We start from the raw sequence: 19921 nt of genomic DNA, 5'->3' as shown, positions 1-19921 counted from the left end.
GAGACATTTTGTTGTTATGAACCATTGCATAGTCTTCCTAAGGCCTTTGACACATTTTACTGTTGGCAAACGTTTGTATGAGCACTGTGTTTTGTTGTTGTATATGGCACATTTCCTTTGCAATTTATGTTTTTTTCATATTTTTTTCTAGTTCACGTTTTATTATAGTAGTATTATTCTGCAGTAGCGGGATAGAGTAACATCCTTTGTTAGAGTATCGATTCTTACCAGTCGAGATTACAAAAATGAAAATTCCCGGAATTCTAAAAAAATTCCCAGGTTTTTCCCGTTTTTCTCCCGGATGAAAAAATTCCCGGGTTTTTCCCGGATCTCCCGGTTGTCCCGGGTCGTATACTCCCTGTGTAATTATTAAAACATATATTATAACTATAGCCAATTAAATGACAAAGTGCATAAAATTTTCCTAAAAATGTACACCAGTCGCGATAACTGAATAAGGTCCGCTTCTTGAAGAAGACTATCACATTACTCGAGAGCATTTCTTAATTGACATTTTGCAACTGCATTATGCTTTGAATTTTCACAATATTAATTATTCACAGTAGTCTTAAGAATCAGAAGTCACCTCCCTTTTTGCAGTAAGAATATAAATGTTACGATTTTCAACAAAATTCCCACATACACTGTTTGTTCTAGAAAGCACATCCAACAATTATTTGCACATTACCCTTATGTTCTGGCATATTATAAATCTTTGTATTATTGAATGAAGTTGAAACTTCCCGGCAGATTAAAACTGTGTGCCGGACCGAGACTCGAACTCGGCACATAGTTTTAATCTGCCAGGAAGTTTCATATCAGCGCACACTCCACTGTACAGGGAAAATTTCATTCTAGAACCATCCTCCAGGTTGTGGCTAAGCCTTGTCTCCGCAATATCCTTTCTTCCAGGAGTGCTAGTTCTGCAAGCTTCGCAGGAGAACTTCTGAGAAGTTCGGAAGGTAGGAGACGAGGTACTGGCGGAATTGAAGTTGTGAGGACGGAGCATGAGTCATGCTTGGGTAGCTCAGTTGGTAGAGCACTTGCCCGCGAAAGGCAAAGGTCCCGAGTTCGAGTCTCAGTCCGGCACACAGTTTTCATCTGCCAGGAAGTCTCATATCAGTGCACACTCCACTGTAGAGTGAAAATTTCATTCTACTGAATGAAGTTATTTACCCCTTTATTTATGTTTGTATGATTTGGACTTTCCATGTCTGCCCCTTGTCTTTGAAACCTTGCTCTGCAGGTCGAACCATCTAGGTACAAAGCAGTTCTGAGTACCATGTACACTGTGATCTGAAGTATCCAAACATCTGGCTGAAAATGACTTACAAGTTCGTGGCACTCTCCATTGGTAATGCTGGAATTCAATATGGTGTTGGCCCACCTTTAGCCTTGATGACAGCTTCCACTCTCGTAGTCATACGTTCAATCAGGTACTGGAAGGCTACCTGGGGAATGGCAGCCCATTCTTCATGGAGTGCTGCACTGAGGAGGGGAGTCGATGTCGGTCGGTGAGGCCTGGCATGAAGTCGGTTTCCCAAAACATCCCAAAAGTGCTCTATAGGATTCAGGTCAGGCAAACTGCAGCCCAGTCTATTACAGGGATGTTATTGTCCTGCAACAGCTCCGCCAGTGGCTGTGCATTATGAACAAGTGCTTAGTCGTGTTGAAAGATGCAATCACCATCCCCCAATTGCTCTTCAAGAGGAGGAAGCAAGAAGCTGTTTAAACATCAATGTACGCCTCTGCTGTGATAGTGCCACACGAAACACCAAGGGGTGCAAGCCAAATCCATGAAAAACACAACTACATCGTAGCATCATCACTTCTGAATTTTACTGTTAGCACTACACATACTGGCAGATGACATTCGCCATATCTACACCCTGCCATCAGATCACCACATCGTGAACCATGATTTGTCACTCCACACATTTTCCTATTGCTCAATCGTCCAATGTTTACACTCCTTACTCCAAGTTAGGAGTCGCTTGGCATTTACCGGCGTGATGTTTGGCTTATGAGCAGCCGGTCAACCATGAAATCCAAGTTTTCTCACCTGCCGCCTAACTGTCATAGTACTTGCAGTGGATCCTGATGCATTTTGGAATTCCTGTGTGATCTGGATAGATGTCTGCCTATTACACATAACAACCTTCTTCAACTGTCGACGGTCTCTGTCAGTCAACAGACGAGGTCGGCCTGTGTGCTCTTGTGCTGTACGTGTCCCTCCATGTTTCCACTTCACTATCACATTGGAAACAGTGGACCTATGGATAGGGTTGTTTAGAAGTGTTGAAATGTCATGTACAGACGTACGACACAAGTGACACCCAGTCACCTGACCACATTCGAAGTCCGTGAGTTCCGCGGAGTGCCCCATTCTGCTCTTTCACGATGTCTAATGACTACTGAGGCTGCTGATATGGAGAACCCGGCAGTAGGTGGCAGCACAATGCACCTAATATGAAAAATGTATGTTTTTGGGTGTGTCTGGATTCTTTTGATCACATAGTGTATAACGGATTACACAAATAATGACAGGCGTACGTTTTCAGGAAAATTTTATGCAAGTGTTCATTTACTTCTTATTAATTATAAATACAAATACAATTAGTAAGCAGTGAAACGCCACTGGACATTCAATAAAAGTTCATGCCAACCCATGTGTTTTTTCATTGTATTACCTTTCAAATGTCATTTATATGAAATTATATGACCAGTGTTGGGAGGGGGTCTCCTCAATTCAGTGATTATGGAGTTTGAATGCTCACCAGTTGATCACCACCATCTCATGCTTTGAATCAAAACACAGATACATATTGGACACATTTCTCAAAACTGCTAAGCAGTATGCCTGATCCGAACGTCATGGCCACCTCTCACTAGCCACACAGGCATTGTGTGTAGTCAACAACTTTCAGAAAAGAATCTTTATGAACAGTTTACTCTTTTATAGATTGTAATTATTATGTATTTAAAATATTTTTATTTTATTTTACATAAACTGGAAAATATAGCATATATGCTTCTGTGTGTGGAGTTGTATGCTCAGCAAACATAGATGTTTCTAAAAAACAAATAATAAATAACATTACTTACAAACACAAACTTTCTCAGTTTTTGAACACCTAAGGAATGGCTAAACAAAACCTAAAAGCTTAAGAGTACCAACTGGCACCACAAGGTGCACAAAATAATGTGGCCAACTCTATCTTGGTAATCCTCTCCAAATAAAATAAGTGGATACGTTGCACTGATTTAACTCTTGTAGCTCATAGTGGCAGCATTAAATGTTTATTTTGTGTCAGTATGACACTTTTGTTGGCTAAAGCTTTAACATTTTCTTTTATTATTTCTGGTCATATGAGTATATGCAACACATTTCATGCGCCCTCCTTTAAGATTTTTTTTTTTTTTTAAATTAACATGAACAGCAATAATTTTAGTTATTCAGAAAGTTGGAGACATACAGAAGAATATACGTGTGCCTGTTCATTTCCTTTCAATTTGTTAATGGAATTGAGAGAATTACTATGCTTTAATTTGTTACTTTCCTGGAGGTTTTATATCAGATACAGTGGTAAATGTTCAAATTGTTGCTTGAAGAGTAAACAGCCAAAATGAGAGAGCAGCATTACTTATTATTATCAACTTTTTGACAGGAATACAAAGCTGTAATGTTTTGATGTTATCTAGCATATTTGTTTTGTGTGGCAGTTACCTTGGATGGGAAATGACTAAGTTAAGGCAAACAAATCAAACTTATAGATCATTTAAATAAAAGTCAGACAGCCCAAAATGAAATAACAATTTGGAAACGTCAGATTGCTACTCAATAGAAACAGAAGACACTGAGTCACAAACAAGTATGATGAAAAAGAATACTAGTTATATTTTTAGCTTTTGGACTTGGCCCTTCTTCACAAGTAGAACTCTCACCTAACAGCAATACACTCACTCTCCCCCCTCCCCTGCCGCCCCCCCCCCCCACACATATACACACAAGTCATCAGTGCTAAGGCCCAACTGCCCTGTCGGACCATAGTGCCCAGTGACAGTAGCCAAGCATGTGAGAGTAGTGTGAATGTGAGAGAGTTCTACTTCTAATAATTTCTGTGTGTGCAGCCAGATTCCATCGACATTCTATCATGATATTTTGGCCCAGACATGTCTGGCCATCTTTAGGTGAGTAGACAACTATTGAAGAGCCCAGGTCCAGTCACGGTATTTATGCCGAATCACACACATTCGAAATCTGCTGGCATCCTTCGGTGTATGCGTCAGGTGATGACATGTGGAAGACAGCCGAGTTGTGTGTGATGCCATCGGTGGTAGTGGAAGTGAGAGATGATATAATCATTAAGCATTGAACAGCCCCATCACTTCCAATGTGATTCGATAATTTTAATTACAGGATTCCAATTTTTATCCAGTTGAAAGCCATTGACACAATTTATATGATTCGGCAAGACATATTTCTACCGATTCCCTGATTACTCAATCTCAAAAACTGGAAACTGGAGCTAAATTTGTTTTCCACTGTATTCCATAGAGTTTCTCATGAAAATTCAGTGTTCTGCAGCTGCCTAGTTTAATGATTGCCAGAGATGGGTATAAATTTCGTGTCCTGTACAATGCTCAGGTCTGCATTGAGTAAGTTACCAATAAGATGTAATAAGGCCATTAAAGGTACTTTGGTAAAAAGTGAGACCACATCAATGCTGACAGGTAAATCTGAGCTGTAAAGTTTAACTGTCTTCAAGCGATAGACAAAATCCACAGAATTTCATATATACGGCAACAAAACTTACCCACATGTTTCACAGTGCATGCGCCGAAAGACGCCAGCACATTTCGCATGCGTGAGATTTGGCATAAATACCGTGAATGCACTTGGGCTCTTCAGTAGTTGTCTATTCATGTGAAGATGGCCAGACATCTCTGGGTCAAAATATCATGGCAGAATGTCGATGGGATCCACCTGCACACCTGGAAATTATTAGGAGGAGGAATACCCCGGGAGAGTATCGGAAGTTACACGAGAGAGTTGTTCTTCTGAAGAGGGACTGTGTCCAAAAGCTAAAAATATTTCTAGTGTTATTTTTCATCGAACTTTCTGCAGATCAACACATTGTTTAATGTGTTTAAGTAGCAGTACATCCTTTCCAGATTATTTAAATGCTCGTTCTTGGTTAACTGTAACAAATAAATCCAGTCAGAGTGAGACAAGTTCACAAAGACTTTGTAAGTAGGTATACAAAATAAATTTAGCGACCACTATGAACCCCTTTTTATGGCTCAGTAATAAAAGAACAATATGCACAACTACCTAGGAGTAAAGACATTTGAATGCATCCAAAAGCTGCTTCTCATATTAGTTCGAAGTTTCATTTTGCATGCAGCAATATTCCTTTATTATGTTACCAGATTTCTGCAGTGCAAATGGATGTTATAATTTAAGTAAAAATACATTAAGAATTGATGCACATGTAAACCTACAAGTCACTTAAGTACTGCTTATTGTTCTGGTTGATCACTTTCATCTGGCAAATAATTGTTCTGGGACTATCAGAAGAGTAACCAACATGCAAAACAATGATCACTGCAAGCAGAGTGTCTGAAATGACATTTCTGAAGCCTCTAATTCTACAACACAGTTCTCAGTCTTTCAGTAGTAATACAGGAAAAGATAAAACCTTACTGACCTCCCTTGCAGGGCTTGCTCCCCTTTTAAGAAACCGTAGAAATGAAAATATAGGAATGAAGTACTGAGCTCCTTTATGTATGTTAATCATTCAGACAATTTACACTACCAGTTCCTTCAAAACTTCCTTCCACATCTGAAAAAGAAATTAATCATTCAGAGTGTAATATTAGAAAAAACAAAATCAAACATTGGAAAATTCAGGTTGGAATAATGACAATAATATGAAAAGGATTAATTGCTACTCACCATATAGGGGAGACACTGAGTCACATACTGGCACAACAAAAGGCTACTGACAAGAAATTTCAGCCTACAGGCGTTCTTCTAAAATACACACACTCACACACTCACACTCACACACACACACACACACACACACACACACACACACACGCACAGAGAGAGAGAGAGAGAGAGAGAGAGAGAGAGAGAGAGAGAGAGAGAGAGAGAGTTTAATACAACTTCCATTTTGAAGTTTTTGTAAGGCCTTGAATACATATACATAAGCCACTACGTTTTTTTTAGCCACAGCTTGGCAGCAAAATATAGGCCACATTTATTTAAAGAACCTGGAAGTTCCCCTGCTGAGATTAAAAGCATCAGTGCAAAACTGTTATAGAAAGAGGTAAAAAGGTAAAAATGCTTTTTAATACCTCAATCATTGACAGCTACACATTGTAACATTCAGTTTCAATAGACACAGCTTCTATAGAAACTGCTTGTCCTCAAATCTGTTGCTGTAACAAATCATGGGAAAGTTCCACATTTCAATTCTCCATAAATGTACTTTTCTTCCTGAAAAGTAAGAGAAAGACCAAATTAGCAAAAATAATACATTGGAAAAAGTATGTAAGTAGGCAAATGTAACAGTCTCATATATGTATGTTCAGTGTAAACTGCCATCTGAAATACAGTGTCCTATTGATATAACTGTATTAAAACATGAATTATTTGAAGTATATGTAAATAATCCCTTTAAAAATATATCTCTACCTAAATATCATAAATGGAAATATAAAATTTTAAATTACAACTACAACAAACAAAAAATCTGCATAGTCAACAATTTGTACTGTAGATACTTCTATGTGTATCTAAGTAATCCTTTGTAAAAGAATCTTTATTGTCATACTGTTTCAAGTCCACCAACACACACAGAATCATACTTTGACACAGAGATTCCTTCACAAAAATCTGTGTTTCCTTTCAGCAGTTTCAACTGCAAAGTAATTTTAAATTCATTGATTGATTCACCCATTTATTTGTTAATCATATTCTGCAGGTCCTGTCAATCAAGACAATATTCAGGGAGATAGAATAAATTAACATAACTGTGACTTACAAATATGTTTATTAGAATGTATCAGGGGAAATAGAGCTTCTCTCGATATGATTTAATTGCATGGGATAAGACTTGTCTACTGGCATCTCTCATATTTTTCAACAGCACACTGAAACAAGACTCCTGTTGTGCAATGTCAATTCGTCAAAGCATTGAAGCTATTTTACGCAGTACCAAGAGTTTCTGAAGTAGTCTGTTCCCCATTTTCTTCAAGATTAATCCCATGAATTTCAACACATCATTTCTCACAATACATAGAAAAGTTTCTGTCAAGTTATGTTAACCTTTTGGACTAAGTGTATGCATTATTACCTCCAGCAGAGCTTACAAATTAAGTATTTTAGTACTTTCATATAAATCATATCAAAGATGTAACTGTTTTGACAGTTATTTTGCTTTACAAAACTTTTTATGTCCTCTGCGATAGTGGCACTTTACCTTGTGCAAGACATAGCTTAGTGCTTTCATATGGGTAATTGGCAGAAGCAGTTCTTGGCTTCACCGTCGCAGCATTCTGTAAAACTCTGTAGACTGGAGTGTAGATCCAAAAATGCACAAATCTTTTGTCCAAAAAATAGTGAAGCTAGGAGAAAACCTCACATATACTGAATACAAAATATGTAATCAATGTGTAATCAGACTGCAGGAACTGACCACTGTGAGACGTGAGGTTAGCTGACTGTTGCCATGAATTCAGTATAACCATTAACTAATCAATGAGTGCACCTGAACTTAGGTGTGGCACATGATCTTTTGTATTTTACATCCTATAAGATGGTTCTTGAAATGAAGTCAATCTGCTGTCAGTCACAAGTAGGCAGCCTCTTATGTAATTCTACGCCAACTGCCGTATGTGTCCATTTGTGTTAATAAATCTGACCAGTGGAGTGATACACGTACTGAACAAAATTTTGAACAGATCACATGGATCAGAGAGCTGTATTAAATAGCCGTTTCAACTGGAGTCTCTCTCTCTCTCACACACACACACACACACACACACACACACACACACACACACACACACACACACACACTTTGTAGATACTCCAAGATGTAATGGTTAATGTGCTCAGTATGGGGTGTAACCACTTCTGGCATCAATACAGGTCTGACAAAAACAGGACATGCTGTGAATGATGTCATCAGTATCATGTTGAGGCAATAATGCCCATTCTTCCTAAAGAACTGCTCACAATTCTTGGAGAGAGGTTAGAGGATGCTGACATGATGCAACCGGTCTCCGTAGTGCATTCCAGACATGAACTATGGGATTCAAATCGGGAGAGCATGCAGGCCACACCATGCATACAATATCTTCTGTTTCCAGAAATAACATCAACCACCTGGGCTCTTTGCAGTCAAACATTATCATTCATCAATAAGAAACCTGAACCCAAAGCACCACACAACAACCACGCATGAGATCCTAAGATCTCTTCAAGTTACCTGACAGCAGTTAAATCTTACTGATTCACCCTACCATTTAACGAAGAGGTGTTTGAGTGGTCAACATAATCCCTGCCCACACCACTAGGGATCCTCCTCGATATCTGTTTCTTTTCACAATGTTTGGGTGCTGAAATTGTGCTCCACATGCCTTCCAGATGCGAATCTGTCAAGGATCACTCTCCAGACCAAATTGTGTCTCATTTGTCAAAAGAACATTAGCCCACCCATTTGGCTGTCCAGGTGGCATGTTGACAGCTCCACTCTAGACGTTCCCTTCTATGAAGACACACCGGAGGTAAACAGACGGCATGTCTCTGCTAATAAAGGCCACTCTGCTGAAGCCTTCTGTACACTGTTTGCCTTGATACAAGACATCCAGGTGATGCTGCGAGACCAGATGCCAGTTGCAGTGAAGAACTAAGGAGGTAGCATCGTGCCCATAGAACCAAAAAATGGTCCACTCTTTCTGATATCACACATGGTCAGCGCTGTTCAGTTCTCCAGGATACAGTTTCCGTCTCTATAAACTGCTGCCTCAGTCAAGAAACAACAGAACGATTCTCATTAAGCCATCAGGCCATATGAATTTGCGACTCTCCTGCCTCCATTCTTTCTATGGCCCTCCATAGCAGAGGGTCTGTAGGTGTCTTCTCTCCAAAGAACTACCATCCAGTATCATTCTTATGTCACCTAAACAAAACGTGTTAACCCTGTGGCGCATAGCATCCACTATAGTGGACAGCTGTTAATGGTCATTTCTTTGTCATTTTCAATCAGTCCTGAGGCTGCAAATGCACACAGTTCACTGCAGTGGGCACTCCCCACTGGTGTTGTGTCCTGCACGCATTTTCAGCCTCATGACTGATTGAAAACACCAGAGAATTGACCATTAAAAGTTGTCCACTGTAGTGAAATTCATGCACCACAGGATTAATGACAAAATAGCACAGCAGGCATCGTGGACCCAAAGCTCATCCTATAACAGACCAGTTTCAGACTATGAAAATCTCGCATCAACCAAATCTTGTCCCTTACTGAAAATATAAAGGAAGACTATGAAAATAAGTAAATAACTTGACCAGCCTTCACTGATCTAAGCTCTACATGTGACACAGTGAACCATAAATTGCTTAGGACAAAATTGTATGATATACTTAAAGATTAAAAGCTTGGGATATCACGGAATCACTGCTGCAAAAGAGAATTTTCCGTCATGCTATAGAGCAGAGACAGAAGATGGCAACAGAATAAAAACAGGCTAATCCACTGCAGTGTCCTGGTTCCCCCTTGCAGTAGCCAGGCCAGTCACCTGGCCACTGCCACTGCCTGTACAATACAGCCACGTCTGACAGGTTGCTACACTCCAACTGTCATCTGCCAAAGCCAGACAAACATGGCCAAACACAGTGTGTGTTCAATAACACTGGCAGACCATAACAACAACCTGCCGATGTTTATGCCAGATGACAACTTACGTTATTGATATTAGCATGTGTAAAGAAAGGAAGTTAGCGTTTAACATCCCATTGACAACAAGATCATTAGAGATAGAACTCAAGTACAGTTTCAGGAAGAAAATGAGCCATGCCCTTTACAAAGGAACCATCTTGGCATTTGTCTTGAGCAACTGTGTTGCAGTCCACAGGAAATCCAAATCTGGATTGTCAGGTGGGAGTTTTGAATCTGGCAATGTGAATCACTGTCCTAAATGTGAATCCAGTGTCCTGACCACTATACTACCTCACTTGGAATGTTAGAATACGGCACAATAAGATGTATGATCCAATCCCCGCAATAGTTCAAAAGGACAGTTACCACTGATTCAGAGGCTAATTTCCATCAATGTTATTTCTGCTCACCAACAGTCCATTACAATGACATTAGCTCCCCCCCCCCCCCCCCCCCATACAAACGTGGGACTGTTTCAACACTTGGCTCAGTGCTTAACGTCTAAAATTTTGTGTGTTGAAACACAAATCTTCAATCTTATATCCCCCCTACCCCACCATAAAAATCAGAAGTTTCTACTTCTGTTATGTTAATTGGTGCCCCAGCATAGTGGCCAATTATAAATGCGTTGCGATTTAATAAACATATACTATTTCAAATCTGCAATGCCAAATTGTTCCAGTAAGTTAAAAAAAGTTGGAGGTGCTGTAATGCCGTTCCAGGTTACATTAAGCCATGACTTGGAGCACACATCAGGCATCAAATGTTTCGGGCGGCTACAGACAACTTTACCTGTCAGGCCAACAGCGGACCCAACAATGTGTTGGCATTACTTGGGTATCATTGCTAGAAACTCCTCACATATGAAGAGAAAGATTTGGGGCAAAAAATGGTTACCGAAATGAGAACATTTTAGTCATATGACGTTATTGAGAGAGAGAGAGAGATAGTGAGAAGTTTAGCTATTATCTGAGAATGGACTAGTTTCATTACACAGCTGTGTTTGGTGACTTCGTTGGTTTTGGAGTAGAAGAGTGTCATTCTGAAGAAATATTGGTTGTCACATTGAGTTCTGTGGCTACTGGCAGAGACTATGCAAATCCTGAATACTGTACTGCAATCTCAAACACGTGAATCAATATGCAAAGTTTTTAGGACCTAAATATGCATAAACGTAACAATTTTGATGATTTACAATTTATTTCACATGAAAAGACATTTTATTGCTTACCAATATTCTTAAATATAAGATACTCATTCAAGGTGTAAGCACTGTTTTCAGATTACTGTTGTCCTACGTAACATTATACAACAGAACTATATGTTTGAAATGATTAGAGGAACTGATGAACTGAAAGTACAGTAGGAACAACTGAATTTATATTTGCCTGGTGAAGACGATGGTGAGGGCACAGGATCATATCACTCAAATTCGTTATTAATTATAACACACTGACTTTTTTCTAATTTCCCATAAAAAGCCCCCACGTATTAATTTTTCTGGGATGGTTAAATGAACATTATTCAATTCTCATAGCTGTAGGCCTACAGCCCACATGTGTATCTCAGCTATTTATTCCCAGCTGAAAGTAATGAATGACTGTGCTATCTCGATTACACTTTCCTGTTTTCTTATGTTATCTGTAGCACGCCTTTTCTTGCTTGCAACACGGCATGTTTTCTTCATCTCAGTTTCAGACACCTGGGATTGTTTTTAGTCTCTCTGCAAGAATTGGTAGTGACTGATTTCTGGCACCCTTGTTGCAATACTGCTTGTCAGAAGTATTCCACAAACATATGAAGACCTTATAGAGTTCTAAGGACTGCATTATGACTTGTTACTTAATAGCAACAATGGCCATTGTGATGCATCTAATATGCATTACCTCGTCACGATGAAATCTGAAGCACAACTGATGAGCATTATCCCACGACAGCACTACAAATGGTCTGACACCATCAGGCGGTGAAGCAGTGTGGCCACCTGAGAAGTACCCAACAAGAGATGTGTCAACAAACACAGCTACACATGGCCAGACAGCCCATCTGACTACCAAACACACACAACTATCTGACGCAGATCAGATCATCTGTAGGTCTATGAAGACTACATCACTACTAATCAGAGACAAAAAACTCCATTCAAAGCCTCCTCCTCCTCCTCCTCCTCAACCATTCCCCCTTTCCCATAATGTTACTTTTCTCTACGTCTCTGGTGACTGCTATATTACATTGTTAATTAGGCATACATCTTAGGCAATCATACATAGAGCTCATATTTCCAATACTAACATTTAATATATGTGGCCTAATCACATTAATACGACCACCGCCTATGTTCAATGTCAACAATCATTCAAACGCGGCAGGTGGCAGCACTAGAGTGGATGGTATATTAATCATGTGAAGAGGACGAGAAAAACAGTGCAGTCATCATCGTAAAGTGGACATAGAATGATTTATCTGACATCCAAAACGGCATGGTCACTGGCTTTTGAGTCAAGGATGCAAGCATTTTGAAACTGTTCACATGCATACATAGTTAACGTATACCGTGCATGCAAAATGGCGCTATCCAAAATTGGCACCAATGCAACTGTGGTGCGTCATAGGCCATAGGTACGGAGGTGAATGAGGACAACTGCACACACGCGTATGGGACAGTAGCAATGCAACTGTCGAGGAATTGACCACCCAGGATAACCAAGGGGCTCCTCAACAACTGTTCAGTGAATGATGCTGCGTATGGGCCTCCATAGCAGGTGCCTGGTTCATGCACCCATGCTGACTGCTGTTCATCGACGACAATGAAGGCTGCAATTTGCTTGCCAGTACCACAACCAGACATACTCTGAGTGGCGACGGGTGGCCTTTTCACATGAATCACGTCTCATGCTCTATCAGACAGATGGCCATTGGCATTATGATGTAAAACATTGAAAGCGAACACCCTCTAAACAACAGCCAGAAGGTTCCAGGCTGGAGGAGAGTGCAGTATGACCTGGAGAATGTTTTCATGGCATTCCCTGAGTGATATCGTCATTCTGGAAGGCATAATGGATCAACAGGAGTATGCACCTATCCTTGGGGGATCATGTCCATCCCCACAGCAATTTGTTTTACCTCGGCACAATGGCATGCACCAGCAGGTCAATGGAACGAACACACAGCTCAAAATGTACATGCTTGGTTTGAAAAGCACTAGTATCAGTTGCCTTGGTCACCAAATTTCCAAGATTTAAACCCAACTGAGAATCTATGGGACCATCTCACTCAGGCTGTATGTGCTATTCATCATTAACCGAGAAACTGGTGCAGCTGGCCACAGCACTGAATAAACATGGCTCCACATCCCTGTCTGTGTCTTCAACAACCTCGTTGACACACTTCCTGCAGGCCTAGCAGCAGTCTGTGCTGCAAAAGCTGGTTATTCAGGCTTTTGGAACAGGTGATCATGTGAATTAATGCGACTGAACGGTGTATTTAACCTGTATTCTGGACGAAGTTACTGTTTTCATTACTGGCTGCAGCACATATTTTAAAATACTGTGATAACTTGCAAACATTTGAGAAAAAGACAGCTGTGAGTAATACCCGCTAATAGCTTCCACATTACTAATGGCTAGAGTCCGAATTTTCGTGCGAATGCAGCTTGCTTGCATGTTTAGACCACTGACAGGGTAAAGACATAATTTGAAGATTTTTTTCCGATACAATACCGTGAAGTTAGACATTTATAATGCATATTACTGGTACTTTTTTTGTTTCAGTGCAAATATACAATAACTTGCATGGCAGCACTTTTTATTTATTTTTTTACATACAGGCTTCGCCAAAAGTGCATAATTTTGTTACTGCCGGTGAACTTCACAGTCAACCGGCTCTAAAGATGTCGGTAGAAGCCAGTATACTATAGGCCGATTAAAATTACTTGATGGTTGACGTCTATTACTTGCCGCTACAGTGTTGCCACATCGGCTATCGCCTATGACTCAACGTATTACATGTGACAAACAAACAAACACGGCGGGTCAATTAACAAATACTGTTAATGTGTAATGTGGAGCTGTGTTGGAAGTGGCCGCTGCATGTCGGAAACGCGAAACGCTCTGTCGACTGTTGATTTTAAGTGACCAATGACAATGACTGAACTGCGGCAAACGATGAGTTTTCTAGCCCTCAATTTAAACTCATGTCCTAAACTAACCACAACTTCGTGATGTGCTATGTATCCGACAAAATGGCAATTAACAATCTGCAGAGGAACTAAAAACACGATGTTTTGTTCACGGCGACTCAAGCTAACATCTACGGGCAAACTCAAGACGGCAGACAATCAGTTTCAGCGCTAAAAGCAAACTGTAATTTCTCGGAGCTCTTTTGAGAGGAGCAAGTGCACCCATTAAAGAACTGTTAACTCCCGCATTCAAATCACTTTAGAAAATTACGCAAAACAAGATATCCCTCACTGAACCATGTTACCAAAAAAAAGAGACTACTTTACTATAACTGCTACTTTGTCTATTAAATCCGAAAGGGCATGGAAGCCTCATAGGTATGGGCCTCTGACGACAAAAGGGCTGGCCATATGGGTCGACATATTGCAAATCTAGTTGTCGGACAGGGGAAACCTAATCTACTGTGCTGTAATGCAAACCACTCTACAAACACTACTTTCTTTGATGAAGGACTGTGTGAGTAATTGTATATAAAAATTGTATAGTCCGTCAACATTTTAGTAAGTCAAGGTGTCAATGTTTCGATCGTTAGAAGTCTGCGGACTTCGTGGCTACTACTTACCTTTGTTATCTAACAATATTGGTTAAGGTTCAACACATGCCTTGTTCAATTTCATATTCACTACTTCAAAGAGTACAAAATGTGAGCATTGGCCTTTTTTTATTTTGTGCTTTCACACTACCTTGTTAACCGCTGCATTTACACGCGACACATCTTCCTAAAAAAACGAAAACGTATGTTCAGAAACAATTTTTGTTGTCCAGCTTGCATGTTCAGGTCTGCAGTGGATTTGCTAGCGCGATTAAATATAGAGTCTGGAAAACGGCATGTTCCCGTTTCTGATTTAGTCGGAACAATCTCTACTTCTCTTCAGTTTAATTAAAAGTAGACAGATTTTTGCTCATTCTAATTTTTGTGCTTCTCTTTCACTGCATAGTACGTCATTCCCCCATATTAACAGAATATTCTGAGAACGTGACCTGACAACCGAAGCACGCTTCGAAAACTGTTGGCGTTTTGTATCTGGGAACTATACCTTCGTATGCGACTCAGATCGGTAGCAATCGGGACACTTCATGCCGTAGTGATTTGTAGATCGTGGCCAACTGGGCAGCGTATCAATAGCCGGTGTTGACTGCATTGTCGTCTGCTTTGTTGCTAGTCTGTTCTTTCACCGTCCGTGTTTTGTTGGGATGTTTTGATTGTGATTTTTTTAAATCCCATTCCGGGTTTACCTTTTCCTCAAGTTCGAAAGAAGAAACCGGTTATCAGGAGCTAATGGCAGCTCAAAAAACAACTTTCTATTGCCTGCACTGCGTATGTACAGTACCTGTAAGCGGAGTTTGTTTCCCCGTGCATCCCAACTTTCCCCACAGCAACGCTCTCCCCGCTCGTCAGTTGCCACGTTATAGTTCGCGTGTGATAGATGGAAGCGAAAATCGATTGTGGTAATGGGAAACCGGCAGCTAAGAGGGATGATTGTGAAGTAACGCACAATAATTTTATTGACAAAAAGTTTAATGGGTAACATAACAAAAAAATCACAAATGAACTTACATCCTTTACCTACTTTTCTGCATGGTTACCAACGTCCTCAACACATGGTACCTATTGTAAAAATCCATTTGGTTGGAGTATAACCATCTGCGGACTGCTGATTTCACTTCCGCATCTGTCGCAAAGCGTTGGCCGGCCAAGAATTTCTTCATGGGAACAGATTGAAGTCCGAGATGCAAAGTCCGGACTGTATGGTGAGTGCTGGAGCACCTTTCATCCTAATTTGACGATTTTCTCACGAACAGGTGGAGCAAAATTGGGGCGTGCGATTGTCATTAAGAAGTTTGACACCGTCGGTGTTAATGTTGTGGCGTTTGTCACGAAGGGCACGATGCAACTTAACCAAAGCTTTAATGTGGACAGCAGCAGTTACAGTGGCTCCGTGTTCACAAAGACCACAACATCCATATCCCAGAACACTGTCACAAGCACTTTCCTAGCGGACTGAGTCAATTTTTTTTTCCGTACTGGAGAACCAACAGGTTTCTACTCCACAGAGGCCTGCTTGGTATTGGGCGTATAGTGATATGCCCACGACTCATCAGCAGTAACGATTCCTTTCAGAAAGTCATGCCCTTCTGTAGCGTAACGCTAAAGTAATCTACGCTTGACATCTCGCTGGCCCTTTTGTTTGTGTCAAGTTCTTACGCACCCAGCGAGCACTTGACTTCACGAAATTTCAACGTGTCATGAACAATATCGTACACCATACGAAACACTGAAGTGCTGCGATACGGTTCGCAGCTGCACACGCCGGTAGCTCAAAATTGCTGCCTCAATGGCTCCTACATCCTGCGGAGTTACAGCTGTCCGGCTGCCCGGAGCGTGGCAAATCACGAAGATTCACACGGTCCTCTTGGAAGAATGCGCACCACCCGGAGACATTACTATTGCCCACACTAGGACTGTTGATATTTTTAAACATATCGGGAATCTGATATATCGATATTTAAAAAATATAATTCTCGTCCCATAATATATCGAAAATGTATCGATATATCGACGAAAGAAGTTGGTCTTCGGGCCTATAAAAATATCGGCTGCACACTGTAAATATACTATCGGTTTTAGATCTGTATATGCAAGTATTGATTTATTATTAGATATTCTGTACAATTAACAAGCTAGTGCTTGCATATCACCCAGAAGAAGCAAGAATTGAAAGGAAAGCTATGCACGTTCGTGGATTGCCGATAACCACTTTTGCTAACAATGGTAACGGCATGTAAGTGGCACAATAAAAGGTGTCCGATGGGTCTGTTGTTTGGTTTCATCAGATATATCTGATTTGTCTGGTACACTTCATGCAGATTTCCCTGTTTTTCATTTCTGGAACGGGAGCGACCTAGAAGCTCTAGTGCCAAAACTGCATGGTGAAGTTAACGTTGCAGTTTCTGTTGGTAGCGCCTAGCGCCGATTACGTCAGCGTGTAAGTAGGCTGTTCAGGCTGTTTATATTTTCTTATTGGCAACGTTACGTAGCGCTCTGTATGAAAATCACTGGCTGTGCTGTGTGCAGCCTGTGGCTAGTTTGCATTGTTGTCTGCCGTTGTAGTGTTAGGCAGCGGCAGCTGGATGTGAACAGCGCGTAGCGTTGCGCAGTTAGAGGTGAGCCGCCAGCAGTGGTGGATGTGAGGAGAGAGATGGCGGAGTTTTGAAATTACATATATTATGACTTTTGATGATATTAAGGTAAATACAGTGTTTGTTCTCTATTAAAATCTTTCATTTGCTAACTATCCCTACCAGTAGTTAGTGCCTTCGGTAGTTTGAATCTTTTATTTAGCTGGCAGTAGTGGCGCTCGCTGTATTGCAGTAGTTCGAGTAATGATATTAAGGTAAATACAGTGTTTGTTCTCTATTAAAATCTTTCATTTGCTAACTATCCCTATCAGTAGTTAGTGCCTTCGGTAGTTTCAATCTTTTATTTAGCTGGCAGTAGTGGCGCTCGCTGTATTGCAGTAGTTCGAGTAATGAAGATTTTTGTGAGGTAAGTGATTTCTGAAAGGTATAGTTTAATGTTAGTCAGGGCCATTCTTTTGCAGGCATTTTTGAAAGTCAGATTGCGTTGCGCTAAATAATATTGTGTGTCAGGTTAAGCACAGTCGTGTATAAATTGCTCAAAGGGGACGTTTCAAGCGTATCTCCTCACGTGTCTCCGCCCACCGCAAAAATCAGTCTTGTCATTTAGATCATGGTAATTTTTTTCAGCAACTGTTTTTGAAAAATGCTGATGTGAAGAAATAGTACACTAGTTGCGTTATTTTTTTTTAACGCAACCGGTAGGCTATTTCTCCACATCGGAAATCTTGTTATACCATTCACCTCCCCCCCCCTTTCCAGTGTAACCGGACTACTACTTTCTGCTACATAAACATGCTTCACACAGTCAAAGCGAAAGACAGGACATGACGGGTGCTCAAAAAGTAGCAAGACCTCTTCATACAGTGAAAGTAAGGTAATATTGTATTCTACTACTATTTCAAAAAACAATTTCATATACTTAACTGAAAATAACGAAAAAAATTTAAAATAAAATAAAAATATCAGCAGTCGATATTGCTATTACAATCAATACCGACATATCGTGGGAAGTATATCACTGACATATATCGATATTTATTGGAAAAAATACCGGTACATCAATATTTTATCAATAGCCCTAGACACTGGTGCCCGCACACAAGGGGAACGGGAGCACTTGCCTCTTTCTGTAATCTAGAGATAATTCTCTAGACTGCAGATTTAGCACTGCCACAGCCAAGCACTACACTGTCTGAGTTTATTTGGTTGTCAGGTTAATCCCGGTAAATTATATTCTTTCCTTGCTGACAGCCAAAACACAGCCCCAAATTGTTTCAATCTTGTCTCCTCATATTACAGTTCCAAAATAAACATGGTTGCAGTGTATCTGCCCGACATCCATCACCACAGCTGCTTCCCCTACTCACAACCACAACAATAGTTTACCATCTGTCCTTGCTGGAACTGTACTCAATTTTGCACTATACCATCACGCTCTGAAGAACACAGCATTCTATACTGTATGTGTGTGTGTGCGTCTATTATTTCAGCTATGGCCCCAAACGCACGAGAAAAATGCAATTTTCTGTTCTAGAGGGGAACAACTTAGAAGGGAATTTCAGGATCAAAAAGATATCCTCTCGTGTAGATGAGACCTTATTCAAAGTGTATGCGATGCATCACAACGCAACATGTACTCACTCAGAGTTAAGAATTTTGCAGTGCAGTTGCCTTGGATAAACAATAACATGTAAACTGAGAAGACAGTGATCATCTTATTTGGTTGTCAATAGTCCAATCTGGGCGTTGTTAAGGAAGATTTTCCAATGGACCTTTTACACTCAGTATCTGGAATTTTGTTATGCCAAACAACATAAAAGAATAAGAAGACACGAAAACAACGAAATTAACACTATCACATGCGAAATTTCATAAACAAAAAACTGTTATAGAAGGCATCAAATCAAAATTGAATGAGCTTTTTTTTAGTTTACTCTCTCTTTCTCCGCTTTGAGAAGAATTGCAGTGACATGTTTCGCTGGTTAATTTTGTTGATATCGAACAGTTTTTCCACAATCTGACATTCGATTTGTAATTTTCAATGTAAACATCAGTGGAATGTAAATGATATATGTTCGTGAAAATTTAAAGTTTCATTTCTGAACTCGTTGGGAAGATAAAGTTTAATCAAGGGTAAGGTCATCAGACAGAGAACAAGCTCATATTGGGGAATGATGGGGAATCTTTCGTTCCAGCTCTTTCAAGGGAAACATACCAGTATTCGACTTACGCAATTTACGTAAATCACAGGAAACCTAAATCTGGATAGTCAGAGAGATTTGAATCGCAGTCTTTCCAAATGCAAATATAGTGGCTTGCCATATCTCTGTTCACTTGGTTAACTCATTGGAGACGCTGGATTTAATCATGTAAAGATTTAAGATCGTTAGGATGAAAACATATACTAAAGATATGTGCTTACTGTTTAGGTACTACAGTAATGTACCTAAAACATGGCGTGGGTAACTACCAAACATTTGTGTCCAATTAATTTTGCGTACTTCCTTTCAAATTTTATTTTTCGGGCACCATATCTACATCCATACTATGAAAGCCACTGTGAAATGCACGACGGAGGTTAAGTCC

The 19921-nt window shown here is 40.2% G+C and overlaps 1 protein-coding gene across 4 annotated transcripts in view; it reads right to left on the bottom strand.

Annotated features, from left to right (window-relative positions):
• Positions 1-19921, bottom strand: part of LOC126188217 (mitochondrial protein C2orf69 homolog) — a 231199-nt gene that overhangs the window by 126574 nt on the left and 84704 nt on the right. For 3 of the 4 annotated variants that reach the window (XM_049929778.1, XM_049929770.1, XM_049929785.1), the window contains 2 exons: positions 6367-6508; positions 5712-5846 (listed from right to left, as the gene is read on the bottom strand). In XM_049929778.1, coding sequence (XP_049785735.1) covers positions 5712-5801 — 90 coding nt within the window. In that variant the 5' untranslated portion in view covers positions 5802-5846; positions 6367-6508. Of the gene's footprint in view, positions 1-5711; positions 5848-6366; positions 6509-19921 lie in introns of those variants that run through there. The other variant, XM_049929794.1, reaches the window with a different exon arrangement.

Source organism: Schistocerca cancellata, chromosome 1 (assembly GCF_023864275.1).
Source record: "Schistocerca cancellata isolate TAMUIC-IGC-003103 chromosome 1, iqSchCanc2.1, whole genome shotgun sequence".
NCBI classification, from domain to species: domain Eukaryota; kingdom Metazoa; phylum Arthropoda; class Insecta; order Orthoptera; family Acrididae; genus Schistocerca; species Schistocerca cancellata.
This window is presented reverse-complemented; position numbering and strand designations above follow the sequence as displayed.